Source organism: Coregonus clupeaformis, unplaced genomic scaffold (genome assembly GCF_020615455.1).
Source record: "Coregonus clupeaformis isolate EN_2021a unplaced genomic scaffold, ASM2061545v1 scaf1180, whole genome shotgun sequence".
Lineage (NCBI taxonomy): Eukaryota > Metazoa > Chordata > Actinopteri > Salmoniformes > Salmonidae > Coregonus > Coregonus clupeaformis.
This window is the reverse complement of record NW_025534634.1, coordinates 29,707-52,341: the sequence shown is the minus strand read 5'-3', so window position 1 is coordinate 52,341 and position 22,635 is coordinate 29,707. Positions and strand designations below refer to the sequence as shown.

The 22,635-nt window shown below is 45.3% G+C and overlaps 1 protein-coding gene across 7 annotated transcripts in view; it reads right to left on the bottom strand.

Moving 5' to 3' along the window:
- Positions 1 to 206: 206 nt before the first annotated feature.
- LOC121547766 (kinesin-like protein KIF20B) overlaps positions 207 to 22,635 on the bottom strand; it is a 30,179-nt gene continuing 7,750 nt past the window's right edge. For 3 of the 7 annotated variants that reach the window (XM_041859183.2, XM_045217688.1, XM_045217689.1), the window contains exons 18-33: positions 20,458 to 22,039; positions 19,998 to 20,136; positions 18,386 to 18,508; positions 18,231 to 18,291; positions 17,275 to 17,400; positions 16,103 to 16,233; positions 15,534 to 15,689; positions 14,743 to 14,919; positions 13,871 to 14,023; positions 13,555 to 13,653; positions 12,436 to 12,633; positions 9,826 to 9,882; positions 6,779 to 6,853; positions 3,565 to 3,706; positions 2,596 to 2,735; positions 207 to 865 (exon numbers count right to left, since the gene is read on the bottom strand). In XM_041859183.2, coding sequence (XP_041715117.2) covers positions 785 to 865; positions 2,596 to 2,735; positions 3,565 to 3,706; positions 6,779 to 6,853; positions 9,826 to 9,882; positions 12,436 to 12,633; positions 13,555 to 13,653; positions 13,871 to 14,023; positions 14,743 to 14,919; positions 15,534 to 15,689; positions 16,103 to 16,233; positions 17,275 to 17,400; positions 18,231 to 18,291; positions 18,386 to 18,508; positions 19,998 to 20,136; positions 20,458 to 22,039 — 3,440 coding nt within the window. In that variant the 3' untranslated portion in view covers positions 207 to 784. The remainder of the gene's footprint in view (positions 866 to 2,595; positions 2,736 to 3,564; positions 3,707 to 6,778; positions 6,854 to 9,825; positions 9,883 to 12,435; positions 12,634 to 13,554; positions 13,654 to 13,870; positions 14,024 to 14,742; positions 14,920 to 15,533; positions 15,690 to 16,102; positions 16,234 to 17,274; positions 17,401 to 18,230; positions 18,292 to 18,385; positions 18,509 to 19,997; positions 20,137 to 20,457; positions 22,040 to 22,635) is intronic. The other 4 variants (XM_045217690.1, XM_045217687.1, XM_045217691.1 and 1 more) reach the window with 4 other exon arrangements.

The following is a 22,635-nucleotide window of genomic DNA, read 5'->3' as shown; positions in this document are numbered from 1 at the left end:
AATACAGTGACTGCTGAGCGGATTTCAGAGTATAAAAACGGACGGTCACAATACTTGATGGAGAGGTTAGAATATAGTTCGTTACTGAAGCTAGCCTCAGACGCTGCAATACATCGGAGGAATAGTAGTGTTTAATTAACCCACCTTGGAATATGTTAGCAGTACAGTATTACAAATGAATAGTAGTCAAAAATAAAAGGGTGCGGTTAAATCGAAACTGGGATTTTCTGTAATATACATTTCTTGCATTTAGATTCCTTTAGCAAATAAAATGTTGTTTACAGAGTGACACCAAAAAGAACAGTTTGTAATAGTGTTCTGTCTTATGCCGACTGGCAGTTCTGATTGACTAGGGCCCTATATCTATAGGTTACACTATGTATTATCAGCATGGTTAAGACTAAGACAGGACTTGGTCATCCCTCCAGTAAGACATTCATTCTGCTCCAAAACTACCGTGCTTTTTTTTTTACACGAACATCGTTGACGTCTACATCTTCAGAGGAGTGCATTACCACAATGTTCTGGACTGAGAATAAACATACTTGGTCCAAAATTGATATTCTGTTAAATCATAAAATCATACAATTAAAGAAATAATCATACTATGTGCAACATTAAATACGTAGAAATAAAATTGAATATAAATTAAAGTGATAAATGAAGGCTATATGAAAGAAAAACTCAATGTCCTTCATTACACCAACAAAATCAATTATTCAATTTCCCTGTTACCATAAGACCAGAATCTTTGACATCATTGCTGTCATACAAAGAAATCAACTCATTTTGCCGTCCTAGTCCGGAGTTTTCTCTTGATGATGAGATGGTCACTCTCTCTCTCGTCTGGAACTCCACTGATGATCTGAGACAGAGGTCAACAGTTCAAGAGAACGAATAGGATCTTTGGCACTTACAAATTCCTAACATATCATATGAATTACATCCTTTTTTGCAGGATGTAACATAATGATCCAAATTATTAATTTCACTCAATGGTTATGACAATGTGTTCATTCAGTAGAGAATTGCAACAGAAAAACAACAGTCCAAAACCCTGTCTCTACCATATATAGTTCAAAAGTTACAGACGATTTACTCCCGAGAATTTAGCATGATCAGAAAGTCATTATGGCCTTGATGAACAAGTGGTGGCTGCTTCATAGAACTCTGTCACTGTTCCGCGGTGCAGAACGGCGCTAACTTCGAATGTCAACTGAGAAGCTAGCTAGTGGCTGCAGGTTTGTGTGCGATAGCATGGTCTTTCTCCTAAATGAAATCTGCAGAATACAAAATTAAATTGAGCCTATATACAGGGTACACATTAATTAACTAAGTTGACTGTTTTCGGGGAGGGTAGATATTGAAAATCAATCTGTTCCAGTTTCCATTGTGAATTTCTGAGTCTTCTCCTTTAAAAAATAAAAAATAAAATAAAATAAAAATCGCCATAAAAAACAGCTCCTCTCAAAATTGATTGGTTAGAGGAATATAATGCCACGGATCTGGAGACAAAAATGACAAGGGTGTCAAGTTGATTTTGATTGGTCTAAAAGCGCGGAAACGCCTCCCAACGCCCGACTATGGAAGAGATACAACCGAGAGCGGCGCAGTCTGAACCAGCAACGGTCACAGCAAACTAACGTTCTTATTTCATCAACACTGTCAAGTACAAGTATATTAAGGTTGTGATATTGTTGAGAACAATCGAATGATTAATTGAATGTGATTCATAATGACATAGGGCAAAGAAAACTAGGTTTAGACATGCATTTAGTAGCACCCTCTTGAATTTACCTGTATTTCACTAAAACACTAGAGCAGTGAGCGTATGACATTGTACACAATTGTGCATCATTTTCGGCGTCCCGTTTTGGCTTGTGACCGCTACTTTTAAAAAAACTGCCCGAAACTATACAAATCCTTTATAAAACGTATCTTTAAGATTGACCTATATTTACAACTGAAGTTAAAATCAACACGTATGTCTTGCGTGACACCCACCACATTAAAATCTTAAAATGAAATGGCAATCACTATCCACAGAGCAGGGCTGACCAGCATCGGATCTGAACTTCTAGGTTTTGTCTGCATGAAAAAAATACCTTGCTAAAATTGGGTACACAGCTGACACCACCGATAAACATATCCAAAACAAATACTTTGATCAAGCACTCTGGTGATGAATAACTTTGGAAATGAAAGATCTGCTGTCCCAATGTCTGTGTTATCCGGGGTCTGGAGCAGCCCTAACAATCCCACATATTCCCTGTTTGTAGCGATTGGCTGGGCCAATATATCACATCATCTGGATGGATGGATACACATATGGATTTTTACAATACCATCTACAACGATATGCTGATACAGTGCTAAATAAATGAAAAAGTTATACAAAAAATTGGACTACTTCTCTGTCAGAATGGATAAAGCCCATTAAAAACCACTTATGATGGCTACAAATGAATTCTAATTCTATATTACTCAGAAACATAAAATACCGCTATACCCTCAAAAAATGAGAAAAACATTGTGATATGATGTTGTGGCCATATCGCCCAGCCCTAATCAGACAGACGGGCTGTGAGTTCTCACCGGGTGGGAGGGGAAGTCCATCGGGGTCGAGATCTCTGGTCTGTACAGCTTCCTCTTGGACTTCTTGGGTCTGAAGCTCATGGACGCCCCCCCCTCAGTCTCTGGGGATTTCCCGCTCACCAATCCCATTATCTTTTTCGCTGCAGCGAGAAAGAAGTGCGTAAGGGCTTTTAAAAAAGCTCAGAGGCCACTAAAACGTTAAAGCCAGAGCAAGCCATTACTGTGCGCCAGAAACAATATGCCTGGCTGCCGGTCTGTTTCCGTTCTATTGCCAAATCCTTATGGAATTGCCATGCTTGACAATGACAAAGGAGTAGGCAAAAGGACAGGCAGATCTGGGACCGGGCTACAGGCAGATCTGGGACCGGGCTACAGGCAGATCTGGGACCGGGCTACAGGCAGATCTGGGACCGGGCTACAGGCAGATCTGGGACCGGGCTACAGGCAGATCTGGGACCGGGCTACAGGCAGATCTGGGACCGGGCTACAGGCAGATCTGGGACCGGGCTACAGGCAGATCTGGGACCGGGCTACAGGCAGATCTGGGACCGGGCTACAGGCAGATCTGGGACCGGGCTACAGGCAGATCTGGGACCGGGCTACAGGCAGATCTGGGACCGGGCTACAGGCAGATCTGGGACCGGGCTACAGGCAGATCTGGGACCGGGCTACAGAAAAATGGAGAGAGACTGGACTGAGAGAGACTGTGGCAGGTTATATTGAACTTGACCATTAAGGTGTGATTTGTGCCACTGCAGATGGTACTCTGACTACGGCGTTGTTTCTGGCTCTTTGGTCTGATGACGATGATGATGATGATGTCTGTGCTGGGTGCTCTACAGCTGTTCTGTGTGGGATAGACGGTCATGCTGCCAGTGCAGGGTTGCTCCAAGCCGTTGTGCTATTGTTGGTGTCAACTCTTACCCTTGTTCCAAGCTGTTCTGTGCTACTGTTGGTGTCAACTCTTACCCTTGCTACCGAAGAATGTTGGGGAGCTCTGGAGGAAGTCTCCGAACTTCTGCATCGTTCCCTCTTTCCTGCTCCGCAGGCTGGACTGGGAGTCCTGGGGCCTCATGGAGCCCAGGTCTTTACCGTCCATCGACGGAGATGGCTATAGATGGAGGAAAAACCATTATATAATAATAACAATACTATATGTACAGTGAGGGAAAAAAAGTATTTGATCCCCTGCTGATTTTGTACATTTGCCCACTGACAAAGAAATGATCAGTCTATAATTTAAATGGTAGGTTTATTTGAACAGTGAGACACAGAATAACAACAACAAAATCCAGAAAAACACATGTCAAAAATGTTATAAAATGATTTGCATTTTAATGAGGGAAATAAGTATTTGACCCCCTCTCAATCAGAAAGATTTCTGGCTCCCAGGTGTCTTTTATACAGGTAACGAGCTGAGATTAGGAGCACACTCTTAAAGGGAGTGCTCCTAATCTCAGCTTGTTACCTGTATAAAAGACACCTGTCCACAGAAGCAATCAATCAATCAGATTCCAAACTCTCCACCACGGCCAAGACCAAAGAGCTCTCCAAGGATGTCAGGGACAAGATTGTAGACCTACACAAGGCTGGAATGGGCTACAAGACCATCGCCAAGCAGCTTGGTGAGAAGGTGACAACAGTTGGTGCGATTATTCGCAAATGGAAGAAACACAAAAGAACTGTCAATCTCCCTCGGCCTGGGGCTCCATGCAAGATCTCACCTCGTGGAGTTGCAATGATCATGAGAACGGTGAGGAATGAGCCCAGAACTACACAGGAGGATCTTGTCAATGATCTCAAGGCAGCTGGGACCATAGTCACCAAGAAAACAATTGGTAACACACTACGCCGTGAAGGACTGAAATCCTGCAGCGCCCGCAAGGTCCCCCTGCTCAAGAAACCACATATACATGCCCGTCTGAAGTTTGCCAATGAACATCTGAATGATTCAGAGGAGAACTGGGTGAAAGTGCTGTGGTCAGATGAGACCAAAATGGAGCTCTTTGGCATCAACTCAACTCGCCGTGTTTGGAGGAGGAATGCTGCCTATGACCCCAAGAACACCATCCCCACCGTCAAACATGGAGGTGGAAACATTATGCTTTGGGGGTGTTTTTCTGCTAAGGGGACAGGACAACTTCACCGCATCAAAGGGACGATGGACGGGGCCATGTACCGTCAAATCTTGGTTGAGAACCTCCTTCCCTCAGCCAGGGCATTGAAAATGGGTCGTGGATGGGTATTCCAGCATGACAATGACCCAAAACACACGGCCAAGGCAACAAAGGAGTGGCTCAAGAAGAAGCACATTAAGGTCCTGGAGTGGCCTAGCCAGTCTCCAGACCTTAATCCCATAGTAAATATGTGGAGGGAGCTGAAGGTTCGAGTTGCCAAACGTCAGGCTCGAAACCTTAATGACTTGGAGAAGATCTGCAAAGAGGAGTGGGACAAAATCCCTCCTGAGATGTGTGCAAACCTGGTGGCCAACTACAAGAAACGTCTGACCTCTGTGATTGCCAACAAGGGTTTTGCCACCAAGTACTAAGTCATGTTTTGCAGAGGGGTCAAATACTAAATTTATAACATTTTTGACATGCGTTTTTCTGGATTATTTTGTTGTTATTCTGTCTCTCACTGTTCAAATAAACCTACCATTAAAATTATAGACTGATAATTTCTTTGTCAGTGGGCAAACGTACAAATTCAGCAGGGGATCAAATACTTTTTTCCCCTCACTGTATGTGTGTATATATATATATATATATACACATATACATACACACATACACACATACACACATACAACATACATACATACATACATACATACATACATACATACATACATACATACATACATATACACATACATACATACATACACACACACACACACACACACACACAAAAGCATGAGGACACCCCTTCAAATTAGTGGATTCGGCTATTTCAGCCACACCCGTTGCTGACAGGTGTATAAAATCGAGCACACAGCCATGCAATCTCCACAGACAAACATTGGCAGTAGAATGGCCTTACTGAAGAGCTCAGTGACTTTCAACGTGGCACCGTCATAGGATGCCAGCTTTCCAACAAATCAGTTCGTCAAATTTCTGCCCTGCTAGAGCTGCCCCGGTCAACTGTAAGTGCTGTTATTGTGAAGTGGAAACGTCTAGGAGCAACAACGGCTCAGCCGCGAAGTGGTAGGCCACAAGCTCACAGAACGCAATGCTGAAGTACGTAAAAATCATCTGTCCTTGGTTGCAACACTGACTAAAGAGTTCCAAACTGCCTCTGGAAGCAACGTCAGCACAACAACTGTTAGTCGGGAGCTGCACAGCTGCACACAAGCCTAAGATCACAATGTGCAATCTGGCATTCTGGGTTTGGCGGAAGCCAGGAGAACGCTACCAGCCCCAATGCATAGTGCCAACTGTAAAGTTTGGTGGAGGAGGAATAACGGTCTGGGGCTGTTTTTCATGGTTTGTGGTAGGCCCCTTAGTTCCATTGAAGGGAAATCTTAACGCTACAGCATGCAATGACATTCTAGACGATTCTGTGCTTCCAACTTTGTGGCAACAGTTTGAGGAAGGCCCTTTCCTGTTTCAGCATGACAATGCCCCCGTGCACAAAGCGAGGTCCATACAGAAATGGTTTGTCGAAATCGGTGTGGAAGAACTTGACTGGCCTGCACAGAGCCCTGACCTCAACCCCATCGAACACCTTTGGGATGAATTGGAACGCCGACTGCGAGACAGGCCTAATCGCCCAACATCAGTGCCCAACCTCACTAATGCTCTTGTGGCTGAATGGAAGCAAGTCCCAGCAGCAATGTTCCAACATCTAGTGGAAAGCCTTCCCAGAAGAGTGGAGGCTGTTATAGCAGCAAAGGGGGGATCAACTCCATATTAATGCCCATGATTTTGGACTGAGATGTTGGACGAGCAGGAGTCCACATACATCTACACTACATGACCAAAAGTAATGTCATTTATCAGAGGCTTTTATCCAAAGCAAAATACATTTGATGTATGGGTGGCCCCGAGAGCCAAACCCACAAACTTTGCTTTGCAAGCGCCACCTATGTATCTTTAGCGATGCCACATAGGCAGTGTTTAAAAAAAACGAGAAGTTGCTTTTTAGGGGCAGTCGCTCTTTAAAAGAAAAAGGTGCGTCTCACCTCCTCTTGGTGCACAGCCAGTTTAGGAGTCAGTCTGGATCTGGTGTTCCTTCGGTTCTCACGGGTCACCTCATCCTGAGAGAGCGAGAGAGACAGAGAGAGAGCGAGAGAGACAGAGACAGAGAGCGAGAGAGACAGAGACAGAGAGCGAGAGAGACAGAGAGCGAGAGAGACAGAGAGCGAGAGAGAGAGACAGAGAGCGAGAGAGACACAGAGAGACACAGCAGCAAAGACACAAAAAAAAAGAGAGCGAGAGAGACAGCAGAGAACAAAGACACAGAGAGACACAGACACAGACACAGAGACACAGACACAGAGAGACAGAGAAGAGAGAGGAGACAGAGAGAGAGAGAGACAGAGAGCGAGAGAGACAGAGAGCGAGAGAGACAGAGAGCGAGAGAGCAGAGAAACAGAGACACAGAGGAACAAACAGAGAGAGCGACAGAGACACAGAGACAGAGAGAGCGACAGAGACACAGAGAGACACAGACACAGAGAGACACAGAGACACAGAGAAGAGAGACAGAGAGACAGAGAGAGACAGAGAGAGAAAGATGAGACGGCAAACCAGGGAGAGAAATGAAGATGCCATGGTGTGGTTTATATGCTACATACAGTACCGGTCAAAGGTTTGGACACACCTACTCATTCAATGGTTTATCTTAATTTTTACTATTTTCTACATTGTACAATAATAGTGAAGACATCAAAACTATGAAATAACACATATGGAATCATGTAGTAACCAAAACAAAAACAAAAAAGTGTTAAACAAATCAAAATACATTTTATATTTGAGATTCTTCAAATAGCCACCCTTTGCCTTGATGAGAGCTTTGCACACTCTTGGCATTCTCTCAACTAGCTTCACCTGGAATGCTTTTCCAACAGTCTTGAAGGAGTTCCCACATATGCGGAGCACTTGTTGGCTGATTTTCCTTCACTCTGCGGTCTGAGTCATCACAAACCATCTCAATTTGGTTGAGGTCGGGGGATTGTGGAGGCCAGGTCATCTGATGCAGCACTCACTCACTCTCCTTCTTGGTAAAATAGCCCTTACACAGCCTGGAGGTGTGTTGGGTCATTGTCTTGTTGAAAAATAAATGATAGTCCCACTAAGCCCAAACCAGATGGAATGGCGTATCACTGCAGAATGCTGTGGTAGCCATGCTGGTTAAGTGTGCCTTGAATTCTAAATTAATCACAAACAGTGTCACCTGCAAAGCACCCCCACACCTCCTCCTCCATGCTTTACGGTGGGAAACACACATGCGGAGATCATCCGTTCACCCACACCGCGTCTCACAACGACACGGCGGTTGGAACCAAAAATCTCCAATTTGGACTCCAGACCAAAGGACACATTTCCACCGGTCTAATGTCCATTGCTCGTGTTTGTTGGCCCAAGCAAGTCTCTTCTTCTTATTGGTGTGCTTTAGTAGTGGTTTCTTTGCAGCAATTCGACCATGAAGGCCTGATTCACACAGTCCCCTCTGAACAGTTGATGTTGAGATGTGTCTGTGACTTGAACTCTGAAGCATTTATTTGGGCTGCAATTTCTGAGGCTGGTAACTCTAATGAACTTATCCTCTGCAGCAGAGGTAACTCTGGGTCTTCCATTCCTGTGGCGGTCCTCATGAGAGCCAGTTTCATCATAGCGCTTGATGGTTTTTGCGTCTGCACTTGTAGGAGTTCTTGAAATGTTCCGTATTGACTGACCTTCATGTCTTAAAGTAATGATGGACTGTCGTTTCTCTTTGCTTATTTGAGCTGTTCTTGCCATAATATGGACTTGGTCTTTTACCAAATAGGGCTATCTTCTGTATACCACCCCTACCTTGTCACAACAAAAGTGATTGGCTCAAACGCATTAAGGAAATCAATTCCACAAATTAACTTTTAACAAGACACACCAGTTAATTGAAATGCATTCCAGGTGACTACCTCATGAAGCTGGTTGAGAGAATGCCAAGAGTGTGCAAAGCTGTCATCAAGGCGAAGGGTGGCTATTTGAAGAATCTCAAATAGAAAATATATTTATATTTGTTTAACACTTTTTTGGTAACTACATGATTCCATATGTGTTATTTCATAGTTTATGTCTTCACTATTATTCTACAATGTAAATTTTTTTTTTTTTTTTAATAAAGAAAAACCCTTGAATGACTAGGTGTTCTAAAAAACTTTTGACCGGTAGTGTACGCTCATAAGTATGAGCCAAACAAAGTCAAATTCAAACTACCGTGTAGGCTACAAAAGCATAGGGGGTTTTCCCTGCAATGATCGGGATTAGATAGGAGATATGGATTTAATTTCATCAATGTATAGATTTCAAGAGATCAATTGAATAAATACAATTATGATATGCCAAACGTTTCAAGAGTCCCATGCAATTGCAGGTTAAATAAGTCAGTAGGTTTCCAATTATTGATGTGGATTAACAATGCACGGTTCACAGCTCCAGTGTAGGCCATCCCCGACACAAATCTAGTCTGAAATGTTCATAAACTCATGGCAAAAGTAAACCTCATCTAAAGCTAAAATGTCTATTCCAAAATAAAAGCATCTTCAATAAGTTATTGGTGACATCTGTCCAACACCGCATCGGTAATTGCTTTTACATAAGATATTAAAATCATTGAGCATGTTTCAAACTTAAAAACGCCACAATCGCTGGAGTTTGTGTTCCTGCACTTGATAATTTATAGTCTTCAAGAATCAATATTATTTATAGAAATTACCACTGAAAAGCAGGAAATACCCAACGCTGAAACACTTCGGTCATTTCAAATCACGACCATTCCTTCCATATTGGTCTCTCAAAAGAACTTGCATAGCTTTGCCATTACACCAACCTAAAAACATTACTGACCAAAGCAATACAATGTTGGAGGGAAGACGGTTGATGGAGTAACATGCATGATCACAAACATGCATGAAGATGGGTTAAAAATGTACCCCAAGATGGGTGAAATGGCACGATGGACTGATGTGTACAGACGTGGGTCTGAATGGTTTGATACAGTTTAAAAAAGGGAGAGGAATACCTGAGATGGGAACTCATGTGTTGATCTCTGTTTAGCCTTAGTGTGCCAGAATTTCTTCTTCAAAAAGAAAAAGAGATTTGTTAGAAGAAACAAATAAAAAACCTCTTCTGAAATAACTAATAAAGACAAAAAGTCGGCTGTGAGGATTAACGACAATTTATAACGTGTTAAAAGGCAGAGATCAACTGATGCAAGACTTCCATCAGGTAGCAGCAATAATAAACTGAGTCTACTACGCCGAGGGTTATACGCGTCAACCATGCCAGCTTCTTGTGCTTCAGACGCATTCATCTTTAAATACTACAACCCTTGCCCTGTTTTGTGTTTGTTGTGAACATTATCAAAACATTTTTTTTTTTTTTTTTTTTTATCGTCAAAAATATTTAGTGGCTGTGTTTTAACGCCTGGATCGCTGAAGGCAGAGAGAAAGCTGTTACGTAAATAAAATGTTTCTTACTAAACAGAGAACATTGTTAAAGATACAGGTAACTGCCAAAATAAAAGGAAACACTTGAGTAAATTATGGATACAAAGTATATTGAAAGCAGGTGCTGCCACACAGGTGAGGTTCCTGAGTTAATTAAGCAATTAACATCCCATCATGCTTAGGGTCATGTATAAAAAATGCCCAGTTGCCCATTATTTTGGCTACCATGGCTAGAAGAGATCGCAGTGATTTTGAAAGAGGGGTTACCAGATTTCAACCCAATTGAACACTTATGGGAGATTCTGGAGCGGCGCCTGAGACAGCGTTTTCCACCACCATCAACAAAACACTACAATTATGGAATTTCTCATGGAAGAATGGTGTCGCATCCCTCCAATAGAGTTCCAGACAATCTGTCAAGGCGCATTGAAGCTGTTCTGGCCCAACGCCCTATTAAAAATACACTTTATGTTGGCGTTTCCTTTATTTGGTTATTATCATCTCTCTTTACTGTTGCCCGTCCGCCCTCCCGTCCGCCCTCCCTGATTTTATTCCCAGCAATGGGGAGTCAGAGCTACAGGGAAAATAGTCCCAGACCTTTAGTTAGTTCCCCTGTTAAGTCCAGGCCATGTCTGAAGGCCTACTCAGTGTCATACCAGACTGGAAAAATGGGACTCAGCATTAAGGCGATAGATTGGGGGTAAGACCCTGCGATAGCCTAGCGTCCTGTCCAGGGTTGGACTTGTACATCAAGCTGCCTCTCGCTACAGAAACAGGAGATAGGCTGCTGCTCCTATGAGCCGTTCTGGCTCCTCTTTTTCCCCCTCTTCTCCACCTCTCCCTCCCTCCCCTCCCCCCTCCTCGCTCTCTCCCTCTGGGACAGTCAGCAGGGAAGTCATTAGTGAATTACTTTAGTCTCAAACTGCAGAGGTTTAACCCCATAAATACTCCTCCTATATGGAGCCTTCACTCCCTCCTACATCACTGCAGCAGCAGCAGAGCCACACTACATCAACTCATTATATTTCACACAATAACCGTGCTTGGTGTTAGATCACGCCACATGTAATGGGAAACTCTATTCTTTACTCTCCTAACTGGAAGCACGATCTTTTCATTTGGATGTATAACGTAAGACGGGGCAACAAACTATTAAACGTTGAACCACTTGCTGTGAAGTAGAACCTAATTAACACTTCATAAACGGCTTATCAGAGGCAGTAAAATAAATACATGCTTATTAGTTTTTTAGGCCATTGCAATTAGTTGGGTGACTCCGGTTGCTGTACTGACACTCAAATGACTTCTGTATACTTGTCAGCCAGTAGTTCTGAAAGTGGCGCTCACAAGCCAAAAGTGGTCCCTAAAGAGTCTCTCTCTCTCAAATGGCGCAGTACAGCTTCCAGAAAAACAGTCTGTGTCAAACTAGGTATTTCGTGGCTAATTTGAGGTAAAACAGTTACTTCTGCATGTATGAACTACACATTGACACATCCAGCCCAAACACTTAGTAATAAATAAAATAAATTAGTCATTTAGCAGACGCTCTTATCCAGAGCGACTTACAGGAGCAATTAGGGTTAAGTGCCTTGCTCAAGGGCACATCAACAGATTTTTCACCTAGTCGGCTCGGGGATTAGAACCAGCGACCTTTCGGTTACTGGCACAACGCTCTTAACCACTAAGCTAACTGCCGCCATAACTTCTGGAGCATGTCTTTAAGATGACTGACCGGAGAGAGAGAGAGAGAGAGAGACCACTGCCTGAATGGTAAGATGGACAGGGTCTGCGTCTCAGTTGACTGAGTGTCCCGCCAAACTACAGGCTTGCAGTGGGCAGGTGGACCACACAGTTGTATCCTGGACTGAACCTACAGTACATCCAATCCCTCACTGCAAGTTACAGGGATAGTTCACCCAAATGACATTGGTTTCCTTTACCCTGTAAGCAGTACATGGACAGGGTGTGACACCCTCCCATGCTTTGGTTTAGTTTCCCTGGCACGGTTTCCAAACGCTAACGGTTATTTATTTTTTTTGCATTTGTAGCACAAAATCCCATTCAAGTCATGGGAGCGATATCATTTTTTGCACATCAATGTTCAAATCCAAAACAGCTCTTACTGGGTAAGGAAACTAAAAAAAAATGTAATTTGGGTGAACTGTCCCTTTAACACCGTCTACCTTGTCAATCTCAGCGCTCTTCCTCTTGCGTGTGATTTTTACGTTGATCACGTCCTCTCCCTGGCGTTTCAGGGCCATCCTGTTGGGCTGCAGCGGGCTGAAGGAGATCTCGAGCTCAGGCTTGGGGAAGCGGCTGGTCCTGCCTCCCTCCGTCGAGATCTCTGAGGAGTCTAGCACCGATGGGTAGTCCCCAGACCCCTACAGACAGTGAGGGTGAGTTAACCGACAGGAGTGCCTAGTCAGTCGGAACCATGCAGCATGGTCTTCTGACAGATGGTGTCATTCTAAAAGCGACACACGTTGCCAGGAACCATCTGTCCTACAAATCATGTAACTCATCTTAAAATAATCTATTTTTCTTAAATCGGCGTGAAAATAGATCTTGAATCACTGCGCTCTCCCATGACTACCGTAGCTATGGCACTAGTGATGGGCATGCCGAGTCTTTTTGGTGAGCCGGATCATTTGGCCTCGTTCACCTAAAAGAGACGTTCATTTGACTCCCAAACAGCTCTTTGTTCAGTAGTGCTTAAAATTGACCATGAGAAATAGCAAAAAAAAACACTTCAAAACTGAGCGTGGACCAGAATGAGGCTAACATCTTCTGAGAATGTTTTTTAGAACTGAAAATCATTACTCGGAGTGTCTCCTGGCGCGCGGAAGGATACCATATCGGATTGATTCAATAGCTCACATAACCGTGGTTACATTCGTAACCTTCACTCAGAGCAGAGACACGGCGCTGTCTGATGTAATGTCCATGCAGATGATTACCCCGGACGCCTGACCCTAGGCAACAGCAGTGACTCCCAACAAAATCACAAGGCAGACATGTTGCGATTCGAAAAACAAAGGTTTGCAGGCAAAACCTTTGCAGTTTTAGTGAAGGTTGTTTGACGCAAACTAGTCACTAGCAAAAATGCACTCCTTAAAAATAACCTCAGTGGTCTTCATCTTGATAGCTACTATTTTGTGTCTGGGGGGTGGGGGGGCAACAGGCAGGTAAGGCAGTGACATAGTTCCTCTACGCCAAACTGACGTCCTGTTACATACCGTCGTGTTAAGGTGGAAACATTGGAACATCGTGGGAGGACACCCGGATGTCTAGAGAGAGATTACCTGACTGGTCCTCTTCTCAGTCTTGACTCCATGTCCTAGTTGACGGTTGTCATGGAGAGTTCGCTCATTGACTTTGGGAGGGCAGTCCTCTGCTTTAGTCTGAGAGAGAGAGAGAGAGACGTCATGGACAACATCCATTGTATCAACAAGACCAACTTACAATAATATGGATGGGAGATTGAATAAAGTTACGTTTTTAATATTTTTTGATCCCTGTTGAGAGCTCGCAAGTAAGCGTTTCACTATACCGTTTACACCCTGTGCACGTGACCAATAAACTTTTATTTGTTATAAAAGGAGACTCTCTCTCTCTCACCAGAGTGGCGGTCTCTCTGCTCTTAGTGGGAGGCGGGGCTGAGACATGGCTGCTGGCTTTGGATGCAGCTTTCAGTTGTTCCTTCAGGTTAAGGATCTCAGCGCCTCTCTCAGACAGGAGACCCTGCAGCTGCTCTACCTCCACCTGGCCACACTGGGGGGAGGAACACCAACACAACCATCCATTAGGAAATAATGGACCAATAACGCCATCCGCTTCTTTATTTCACCTTTAAATTTAACTAGGCAAGTCAGTTAAGAACAAATTCTTATTTACAATGACGGCCAAACCCTCCCCTAACCCGGCCAAACCCTCCCCTAACCCGGCCAAACCCTCCCCTAACCCGGCCAAACCCTCCCCTAACCCGGCCAAACCCTCCCCTAACCCGGCCAAACCCTCCCCTAACCCGGCCAAACCCTCCCCTAACCCGGACGACGCTGGGTCCCAATGGGACTCCCGATTACGGCCGGTTGTGACAAAGCCTGGGAACGAACCAGGGTCTGTAGTGACACCTCTAGCACTGCCGTAGACTGCTGCGCCAACAGGGAGGCTCATCCATCCTCATGCTGTTACAAAACGGAATGGAAAGTGAACCGTGCCCCATATTGAGTTGGAATCAGTTCCATTTCAAAATGATTGCTAATAATAATAATAAACCTAACAATACATTTTGTACAGTGCATTTCCCACACGCAATGCTTTCAAACAGTGCAAACTCCAAATCACTTCTTCTGTATGCCGAGTTCAAATGTAAATGACCAACAACCCTGCATCCAACTTTAATAGCTCTAATTGGTACAATCCCAAATGAGAATATTCTCTGACAGTCCCAACCAACCTAACAAGACATCATCGTGTGTGCTGTAACTGACCTCTGCTGGCTGAGAGGTGGCATTGCAGCGGAGACTGGCTATCTGTTCATCCTTGTCGGCGATGCTGGAGAGGAGTTTGGTTAGCTGGACCTCCAAAGCTGCCACCAGGGAGTCCCTCTCCTCCCTCCACTTCAGCAGGTCCCGCTCCTTCTCACCGAGCCGGGCCGACAGGGCTTCCTACAGGGTCACAGACAGACAGAGGGCTTTCTTAATAGGCTCTAACCCTTCTCACCGAGCTGGGCCGACAGGGCTTCCTACAGGGTCACAGACAGACAGAGGGCTTTCTTAATAGGCTCTAACCCTTCTCACCGAGCTGGGCCGACAGAGCTTCCTACAGGGTCACAGACAGACAGAGGGCTTTCTTAATAGGCTCTAACCCTTCTCACCGAGCTGGGCCGACAGGGCTTCCTACAGGGTCACAGACAGACAGAGGGCTTTCTTAATAGGCTCTAACCCTTCTCACCGAGCTGGGCCGACAGGGCTTCCTACAGGGTCACAGACAGGCAAATAGAGCGGTTTCTTTGTAGGCTCCGTCTGTAGGGTTTTGCAGCTGTACTCCACAGGGCAGTGGTTTTCAAACCACTCCTCGGGGACACCTAGACGTTTCACAATTCTGTTGTAGCCCACTTGATTCACCCATTTAAGAGCATGATGATTAGTTGACAAGTTGAATCAGGTGCGAATGTGATAGCTGTAGAAAGGTTCAAATACATGGAACGGCTGGGGGTCCCAGAGGAGAGGTATGAATACCCCTTGTTCTAGGGGGTCATTTCTACAGGAAGTTCTATTACCACTTGGGTTTGCTGTTTGGCGTGTCGCTCACGGCCGTCTGCGAACTTCCTCATCTCCTGGTTCCTCTTATCCTCGGCCTCCTTGGCCAGCCGGATCAGAACCATCTTCTCTTCAAGCCACTTCCTCCTGTCAGCCAGGTGCTTCTCAGTACACAGCTAGAAACACACACACACACACATTAGAGCTGGGTCCATACCACAATAAAGTGACTATCACAATGATAAATAGAATGATAGGTTTATAACATTAACGTGTCGCTCAATTACTTTTTAATATGACCCTTAAAACTCCTACTTCTAGTTTGAATATTGTAGCTTAGCAACTGTCCCGTTAGCAACCACCCATATTAGTAGACTTATTTCATGTCAAACGTCACATTTCTGTAGGCGATAGACTATCGTAATTATCGATATCGGTAAAATGTCCTCGATAAGTGGTCTGTTCAGTAGTCATGATCATTTTTGGTTTATCGTTACTTCGGTAAAAGCAGTTACAAAACACGGATTAATCCAATGTAAAAAGAAGAGGAGAAAATATGCATTATCAACTAGACATTTTAGACATCCACCTTCAAGGTCACTTGAGCCTGAACTGCTTCCTGTTTGGCTAATTTGGCTTCGTCCAATTGGCCGTCTCCCAGGGCTGCAGTGTCTTTTCTACTGTCCTGGTAGCGCAACAGTCCTTTCACTTTCTCCACCTCTGAAATGGCAAAAAACAACAAAACACTTGAGTACTGTCACCAAATAAAAAGAGTTGTAATCTGAATGGAAAACGACATCTTCCCAGTCATTTTTAGGGGTTCACAGCGAACCTGTCATCTATCATTATTCTTAGATAAAAATGTCTTCCTAATTTGGCACAAAGAAACTAGAGGCCATGAGTAACCTGGTCAAAAATAATGGCACATTTTGGCCTATAGGTGGTGCTGTTATAAGCAGTCTAACTTAAACCCTAATATCCGCCGCCCCGTTTGACCTAGAGACGTGAAATTGTGTTTGTTGGCGTTGGCCCCCAGGACCCATCAGGATAGATTTTCCTCAAATCTTGGACATTTTGGAAAACCTTCCAAATAACACCAAGGGATTGGTTAAGAGATGGCTGAGTTATTGATAAATCAGGATAAGAGATGGCTGAGTTATTGATAAATCAGGAAATCTGATTTTACGTGTCCATTTAAATCCTTTGTACCACTCCACAATGGCCTATGAAACTTTAGGGTCATCATAGACATTAACACTATGAACCATGTTAAGTTTGCCATTGATATCTTAAATAAGGAAAATCTTAACAATTCACTTATTTGACTATGTAATGTCGCTAAAATGAACTACACTGAATTTGGTATTGATCTAAAAAAAACAAGGAAACTATTAACAACTCATTCTTTGCATATGTATTGCTAGTTCTCAAAGTCATCTACAATCTTCTCCTCATGAACAATACTTCCGATTCAACCCAGATTTTGTATTTACACTCATTACATTAGTTTTTAATATGGTAATACTTTCACTGAATGCACATAAAGGAAAATAATTCCTACATGATAGAGCGCTTGCTTTGTTATCCACCTGATCTTGTGTTCTTTCGGTCATCCTGTGAACCCCGTTCATTGCTGCTTGTGTTCACAGCAACATTTTAAAATATTTTGTTATTATTCATTTTTAATATATATATTTTTTGTTAAGTGTATTGCCACTTGTTTAATATCACTTTAAATCAATTGTGATTTGATAATCCCACCTTCTACGAGGGCGTCAATCTCTTCCAGTTTAGCCTCCAGCACCTGCTCCTGTTGGGTCTGGGTATCCTCCTGCTCCGTCAGAGCCAGACGCATGTCCTCAATCAAACGCTCCTTAGCCTGAAGGTCTGGGGAAGCACAATGAACCCCCATGAATACAGGACAGACACACACTATGGCCGTGTCCCAATCCCGGGACTACCGTGTGTACCGTCAACACTATGGCCGTGTCCCAATACCGGGACTACCGTGTGTACCGTCAACACTATGGCCGTGTCCCAATACCGGGACTACCGTGTGTACCGTCAACACTATGGCCGTGTCCCAATACCGGGACTACCGTGTGTACTGTCAACACTATGGCTGTGTCCCAATACCGGGACTACCGTGTGTACCGTCAACACTATGGCCGTGTCCCAATACCGGGACTACCGTGTGTACCGTCAACACTATGGCCGTGTCCCAATACCGGGACTACCGTGTGTACCGTCAACACTATGGCCGTGTCCCAATACCGGGACTACCGTGTGTACCGTCAACACTATGGCCATGTCCCAATACCGGGACTACCGTGTGTACCGTCAACACTATGGCCATGTCCCAATACCGGGACTACCGTGTGTACCGTCAACACTATGGCCGTGTCCCAATACCGGGACTACCGTGTGTACCGTCAACACTATGGCCGTGTCCCAATACCGGGACTACCGTGTGTACCGTCAACACTATGGCCATGTCCCAATACCGGGACTACCGTGTGTACTGTCAACACTATGGCTGTGTCCCAATACCGGGACTACCGTGTGTACCGTCAACACTATGGCCGTGTCCCAATACCGGGACTACCGTGTGTACCGTCAACACTATGGCCGTGTCCCAATACCCGATTTCAAACACAGCCTACGTATGAAAGACAGACATACAGAGTAGAACAGTATGGAGCAACAGGGCTAGGTACCTTTGCAGGCGTTCTGATAGAGCTGTAGGTTCTCGTCAGACTTCGAGTCAGCGAACTGTTCCTGTATAGAGAAAGGAGGTGGATCAAGCTCTGGTCAACAACAAGGGCATATTTCTCTTTGTTAGAGTGAAAATAACCCCAGAGAGTAAACACACAGTTTTCAGTTGGTTTATGGTCCGGTCTTTATTGGCCAAGTCAGCCTGCTGCTGTTTCTTCACTTTCTCCAAGTCCTGCAGTTTCAGTTTGAGAGATTTCTCCTCTTCTCGCTTGGAGATGATCTTGGGTAGGGGAAACAAAAAGGTTGTTATTAATATGTTATTAATAGTGATTGTGTGTGGAAGTATTCACCAACTACACTAAAAATATGGCCAAAAGTATGTGGACACCCCTTCAAGTTAGTGGGTTTGGCTATTTCAGCCACACCCGTTGCTGACAGATGTATAAAATCGAGCCCACAGCCATGCAATCTCCATAGACAAACATTGGCAGTAAAATGGCCTTACTGAAGAGCTCAGTGACTTTCAATGTGCTACCGTCATAGGGATGCCACCTTTCCAACAAGTCAGTTTAGTCAAATTTCTGCCCTGCTAGAGCTGCCCCGGTCAACTGTAAGGGCTGTTATTGTGAAGTGGAAACGTCTAGGAGCAACAACGGCTCAGCCGCAAAGTGGTAGGCCAGACAAGCTCACAGAACGGGACCGCCGAGTGTTGAAGCTCGCAGTGCGTAAAAATTGTTTATCCTCGGTTGCAACACTCACTACGGAGTTCCAAACTGCCTCTGGAAGCAACGTCAGCACAAGAACTGTTCGTCGGGAGCTTCATGAAATGGGTTTCCATGGCCGAGCAGCCGCACACAAGCCTAAGATCACCATGCGCAATGACAAGGATCGGCTGGAGTGGTGTAAAGCTCACCGCCATTGGACTCTGGAGCAGTGGAAATGCGTTCTCTGGAGTGATGAATCACGCTTCTCCATCTGGAGGTCCAACCGACAAATCTGGGTTTGGCGGATGCCAGGAGAACGCTACCTGCCCCAATGCATAGTGCCAACTGTAAAGTTTGGTGGAGGAGGAATAATGGTGTGCGGCTGTTTTTCATGGTTTGTGGTAGGCCCCTTAGTTCTAGTGAAGGGAAATCTTAACGCTACAGCATGCAATGACATTCTAGACGATTCTGTGCTTCCAACTTTGTGACAACAGTTTGTGGAAGGTCCTTTCCTGTTTCAGCATGACAATGCCCCCGTGCACAAAGCGAGGTCCATACAGAAATGGTTTGTCGTGGTCCTCTGTAGCTCAGCTGGTAGAGCACGGCGCTTGTAACGCCAAGGTAGAGGGTTCGATCCCCGGGACCACCCATACACAAAAATGTATGCACGCATGACTAAGTCGCTTTGGATAAAAGCGTCTGCTAAATGGCATATTATTTATTTATTTATTATTATTGGTGTGGAAGAACTTGACTGGCCTGCACAGAGCCCTGACCTCAACCCCATCGAACACCTTTGGAATGAATTGGAACGCCAACTGCGAGCCAGGCCTAATCGTCCAACATCAGTGCCCGACCTCACTAATGCTCTTGTGGCTGAATGGAAGCAAGTCCCCGCAGCAATATTCGAACATCTTGTGGAAAGCCTTCCCAGAAGAGTGGAGGCTGTTATAGCAGCAAAAGGGGGGGGATCAACTCCATATTAATGCCCATGATTTTGGAATGAGATGTTGGACGAGCAGGTGTCCACATACTTTTGAATAAAGATATCTTATCAGCCTTTACCTCCGTTTGAACTTGCTGTATCTGTTTTTTAGAGTCGGCCAGCTTCTCTCTGAGATCAGAGTTGTCATCACCTTTTCTCTCAAGGTCCTGGCTCAAACTCCTCACTTTGTCTGAGTCAAGTTTAGCCATATCCTTCAATCTGTGGTCACAAACACATGAGATGAACTCAAACACCACTATAAATTAGAGAGAGGTTTACCGGTAAGGAGGAGCAGGGAAAATAAAGAAATATGTAGGCCCAATCCCAAATTATCCCCTAAACCCTACGCCCTTGTGGAGATCTGAGAGGACAGGTGTAATCAATCTTGTAATAGCTACACCTTGCCCTCTGATAGGCTAGCTGGAACTGTCACCATACTGCCTACACCAATCAAATCCTCTCAGATCTCCACACGTGCATAGGGTTTAGGGGATCATTTGGGATTGGCCCAGAGTGAACGGTGCAAGCCAGCCCACTAACCTGGTGATGTCCTGGGCTCTCTTCTCCAGCTCAGCGTCCTTCTGAGCGATGGCCTCTTCAGCCACGGCCAGCAGCTCCCTCCTCCTCTCCACCTCCCTCCTACGAGCCTCCTGCACCGCAGCGGTCTCCTCATCCTCCCGAACCTCCTGCGCCTCCCTCAGGCTCTTCTGCAGGCCCGACACCTGCGCCTCCTTCTCGATCAGCTTTTTCTCCAACTCTGCCTCCCTCTCCGTTTGGCGGGTGCGCTCCTTTTCTTCAAGATCGGCCATCCTTCCCTTCAAGGTTGTGACCTCAGCCTGCAGATCAGAGTTTAGTTTCCTCAGTCCCTCGGCAGTCTCACTCTCAGCTACAGAGTTCTCGCTGTCGATGTGGGCTTCGGCTTTAGCCTCCTCCATTTCCGCCCTGAGCTGCTCCAACGTCAACTCCTGTTGGGCCAGTTTCTCTTTCAGTTCCTGTTCTGAGATCTGCTGTTGGGCCAGTTTCTCTTTCAGTTCCTGTTCTGAGATCTGCTGTTTGGCCAGTTTCTCCTTCAGCTCCTGTTCTGAGATCTGCTGTTGGGCCAGTTTCTCCTTCAGCTCCTGTTCTGAGATCTGCTGTTGGGCCAGTTTCTCTTTCAGCTCCTGTTCTGAGATCTGCTGTTGGGCCAGTTTCTCCTTCAGCTCCTGTTCTGAGATCTGCTGTTGGGCCAGTTTCTCCTTCAGCTCCTGTTCTGAGATCTGCTGTTGGGCCAGTTTCTCTTTCAGCTCCCCCAACTCCTGCTCTGAGATCTGCTGTTGGGCCAGTTTCTCTTTCAGCTCCACCAACTCCTGTTCTGAGATCTGCTGTTGGGAAAGTTTCTCTTTCAGCTCCTGTTCTGAGATCTGCTGTTGGGCAAGTTTCTCTTTCAGCTCCTGTTCTGAGATCTGCTGTTGGGCCAGTTTCTCTTTCAGCTCCTGTTCTGAGATCTGTAGTTGGGCCAGTTTCTCTTTCAGCAGGAGCCTCTCCTCTAGGGCCTCTGAGCATTCTCTCTTCAGTTCCGCCATCTTGTCTCGGAGAAGCCCGCTGTTCCTTTGTACTCCCGACGCAGCCTGAGAGGCCACCACTTCCTGCCTTAGGCGTGTCACTTCCTGTGTCAGGGAGTCAATCAGGGCAGTTTTCTCTCTGACCTCGTGATCACGCGTGGCCCGTCGGTCCTCTGCAGCTTGGTCTGCTCTGGCTGTCTGCAGACTGACCTCCCTCTCCATGGCCTGCAGCTTCCCAGTTAGATCCTGGGATTCCCTTCGGAGTGCGCTCATCTCCCGCTGCCAGTCTTCCTGGAGCAGCCTGGCATTCTCCCTCCTCACCTCCTCCTCCACGGACGGGGCCTCCTCGCAGGCACCCGTCTGCCCCTCCAGCTCAGCTTCCAGGTCACGTGCCTCCATACGGGAGCTATTATCCGCCAGCACTTCGAGCCACTCTTGCACTTTCCAGTCGCCCTCACCGTGTGCCACCAGGTCAAGCTGCAGAGTCTCTACTAGCCCCGCCACGTCTGAGGATTTCTCCTCCAGCTCCCAGCGCAATCTGTCCATTTTCTCCTCCTCTCCACTACACTCCTCAAGGAATCCTAACACAAAGACAAGGACATCCGATGAGTCATAGTATATTAGAATAGGATCATCTTCTGGAGGTATGGTGGGATGTTTGTTTAGGTCAACTGGACACTTAACAGTGTCTTAACTGAATGAATCTGGTGTTATGTCCTTAAGCATTAGCCAGTGGAATAGGCTTAGTACTATTGGTTTGCTAAATATCAAAAACAACTGGACACATTGCAATTTAGGTCAGCAAATGATATTGGAAAATGACCATGTCCAGGTGAATAATAGTGAGTATGGTTTAGTGAAGACCAGTTTCCCAGAACATGACGTGGTGTCTCTAATGAAGTGACACCTCACATCATTCCACAGCTGTACAATGTTTGGAAAATATCAGAGTACAGCGATCCAACAAAACAACTTTATTATTGTTCAAAATCATATGGAATACAACAACCACTTTTTAAAAAAAACTAACCCAGAAATGGGGAACACAAACATTTATACATGTGGAAAAGTGCACAAGTCTGAGGCAGCATTACTTCATGAGCGCAGTCGACCTTTTTAAGCGGATGTTTTTGCGACCTTTGTCAGTATTCTCTCTCCCCACTGCTCTCACACCTAC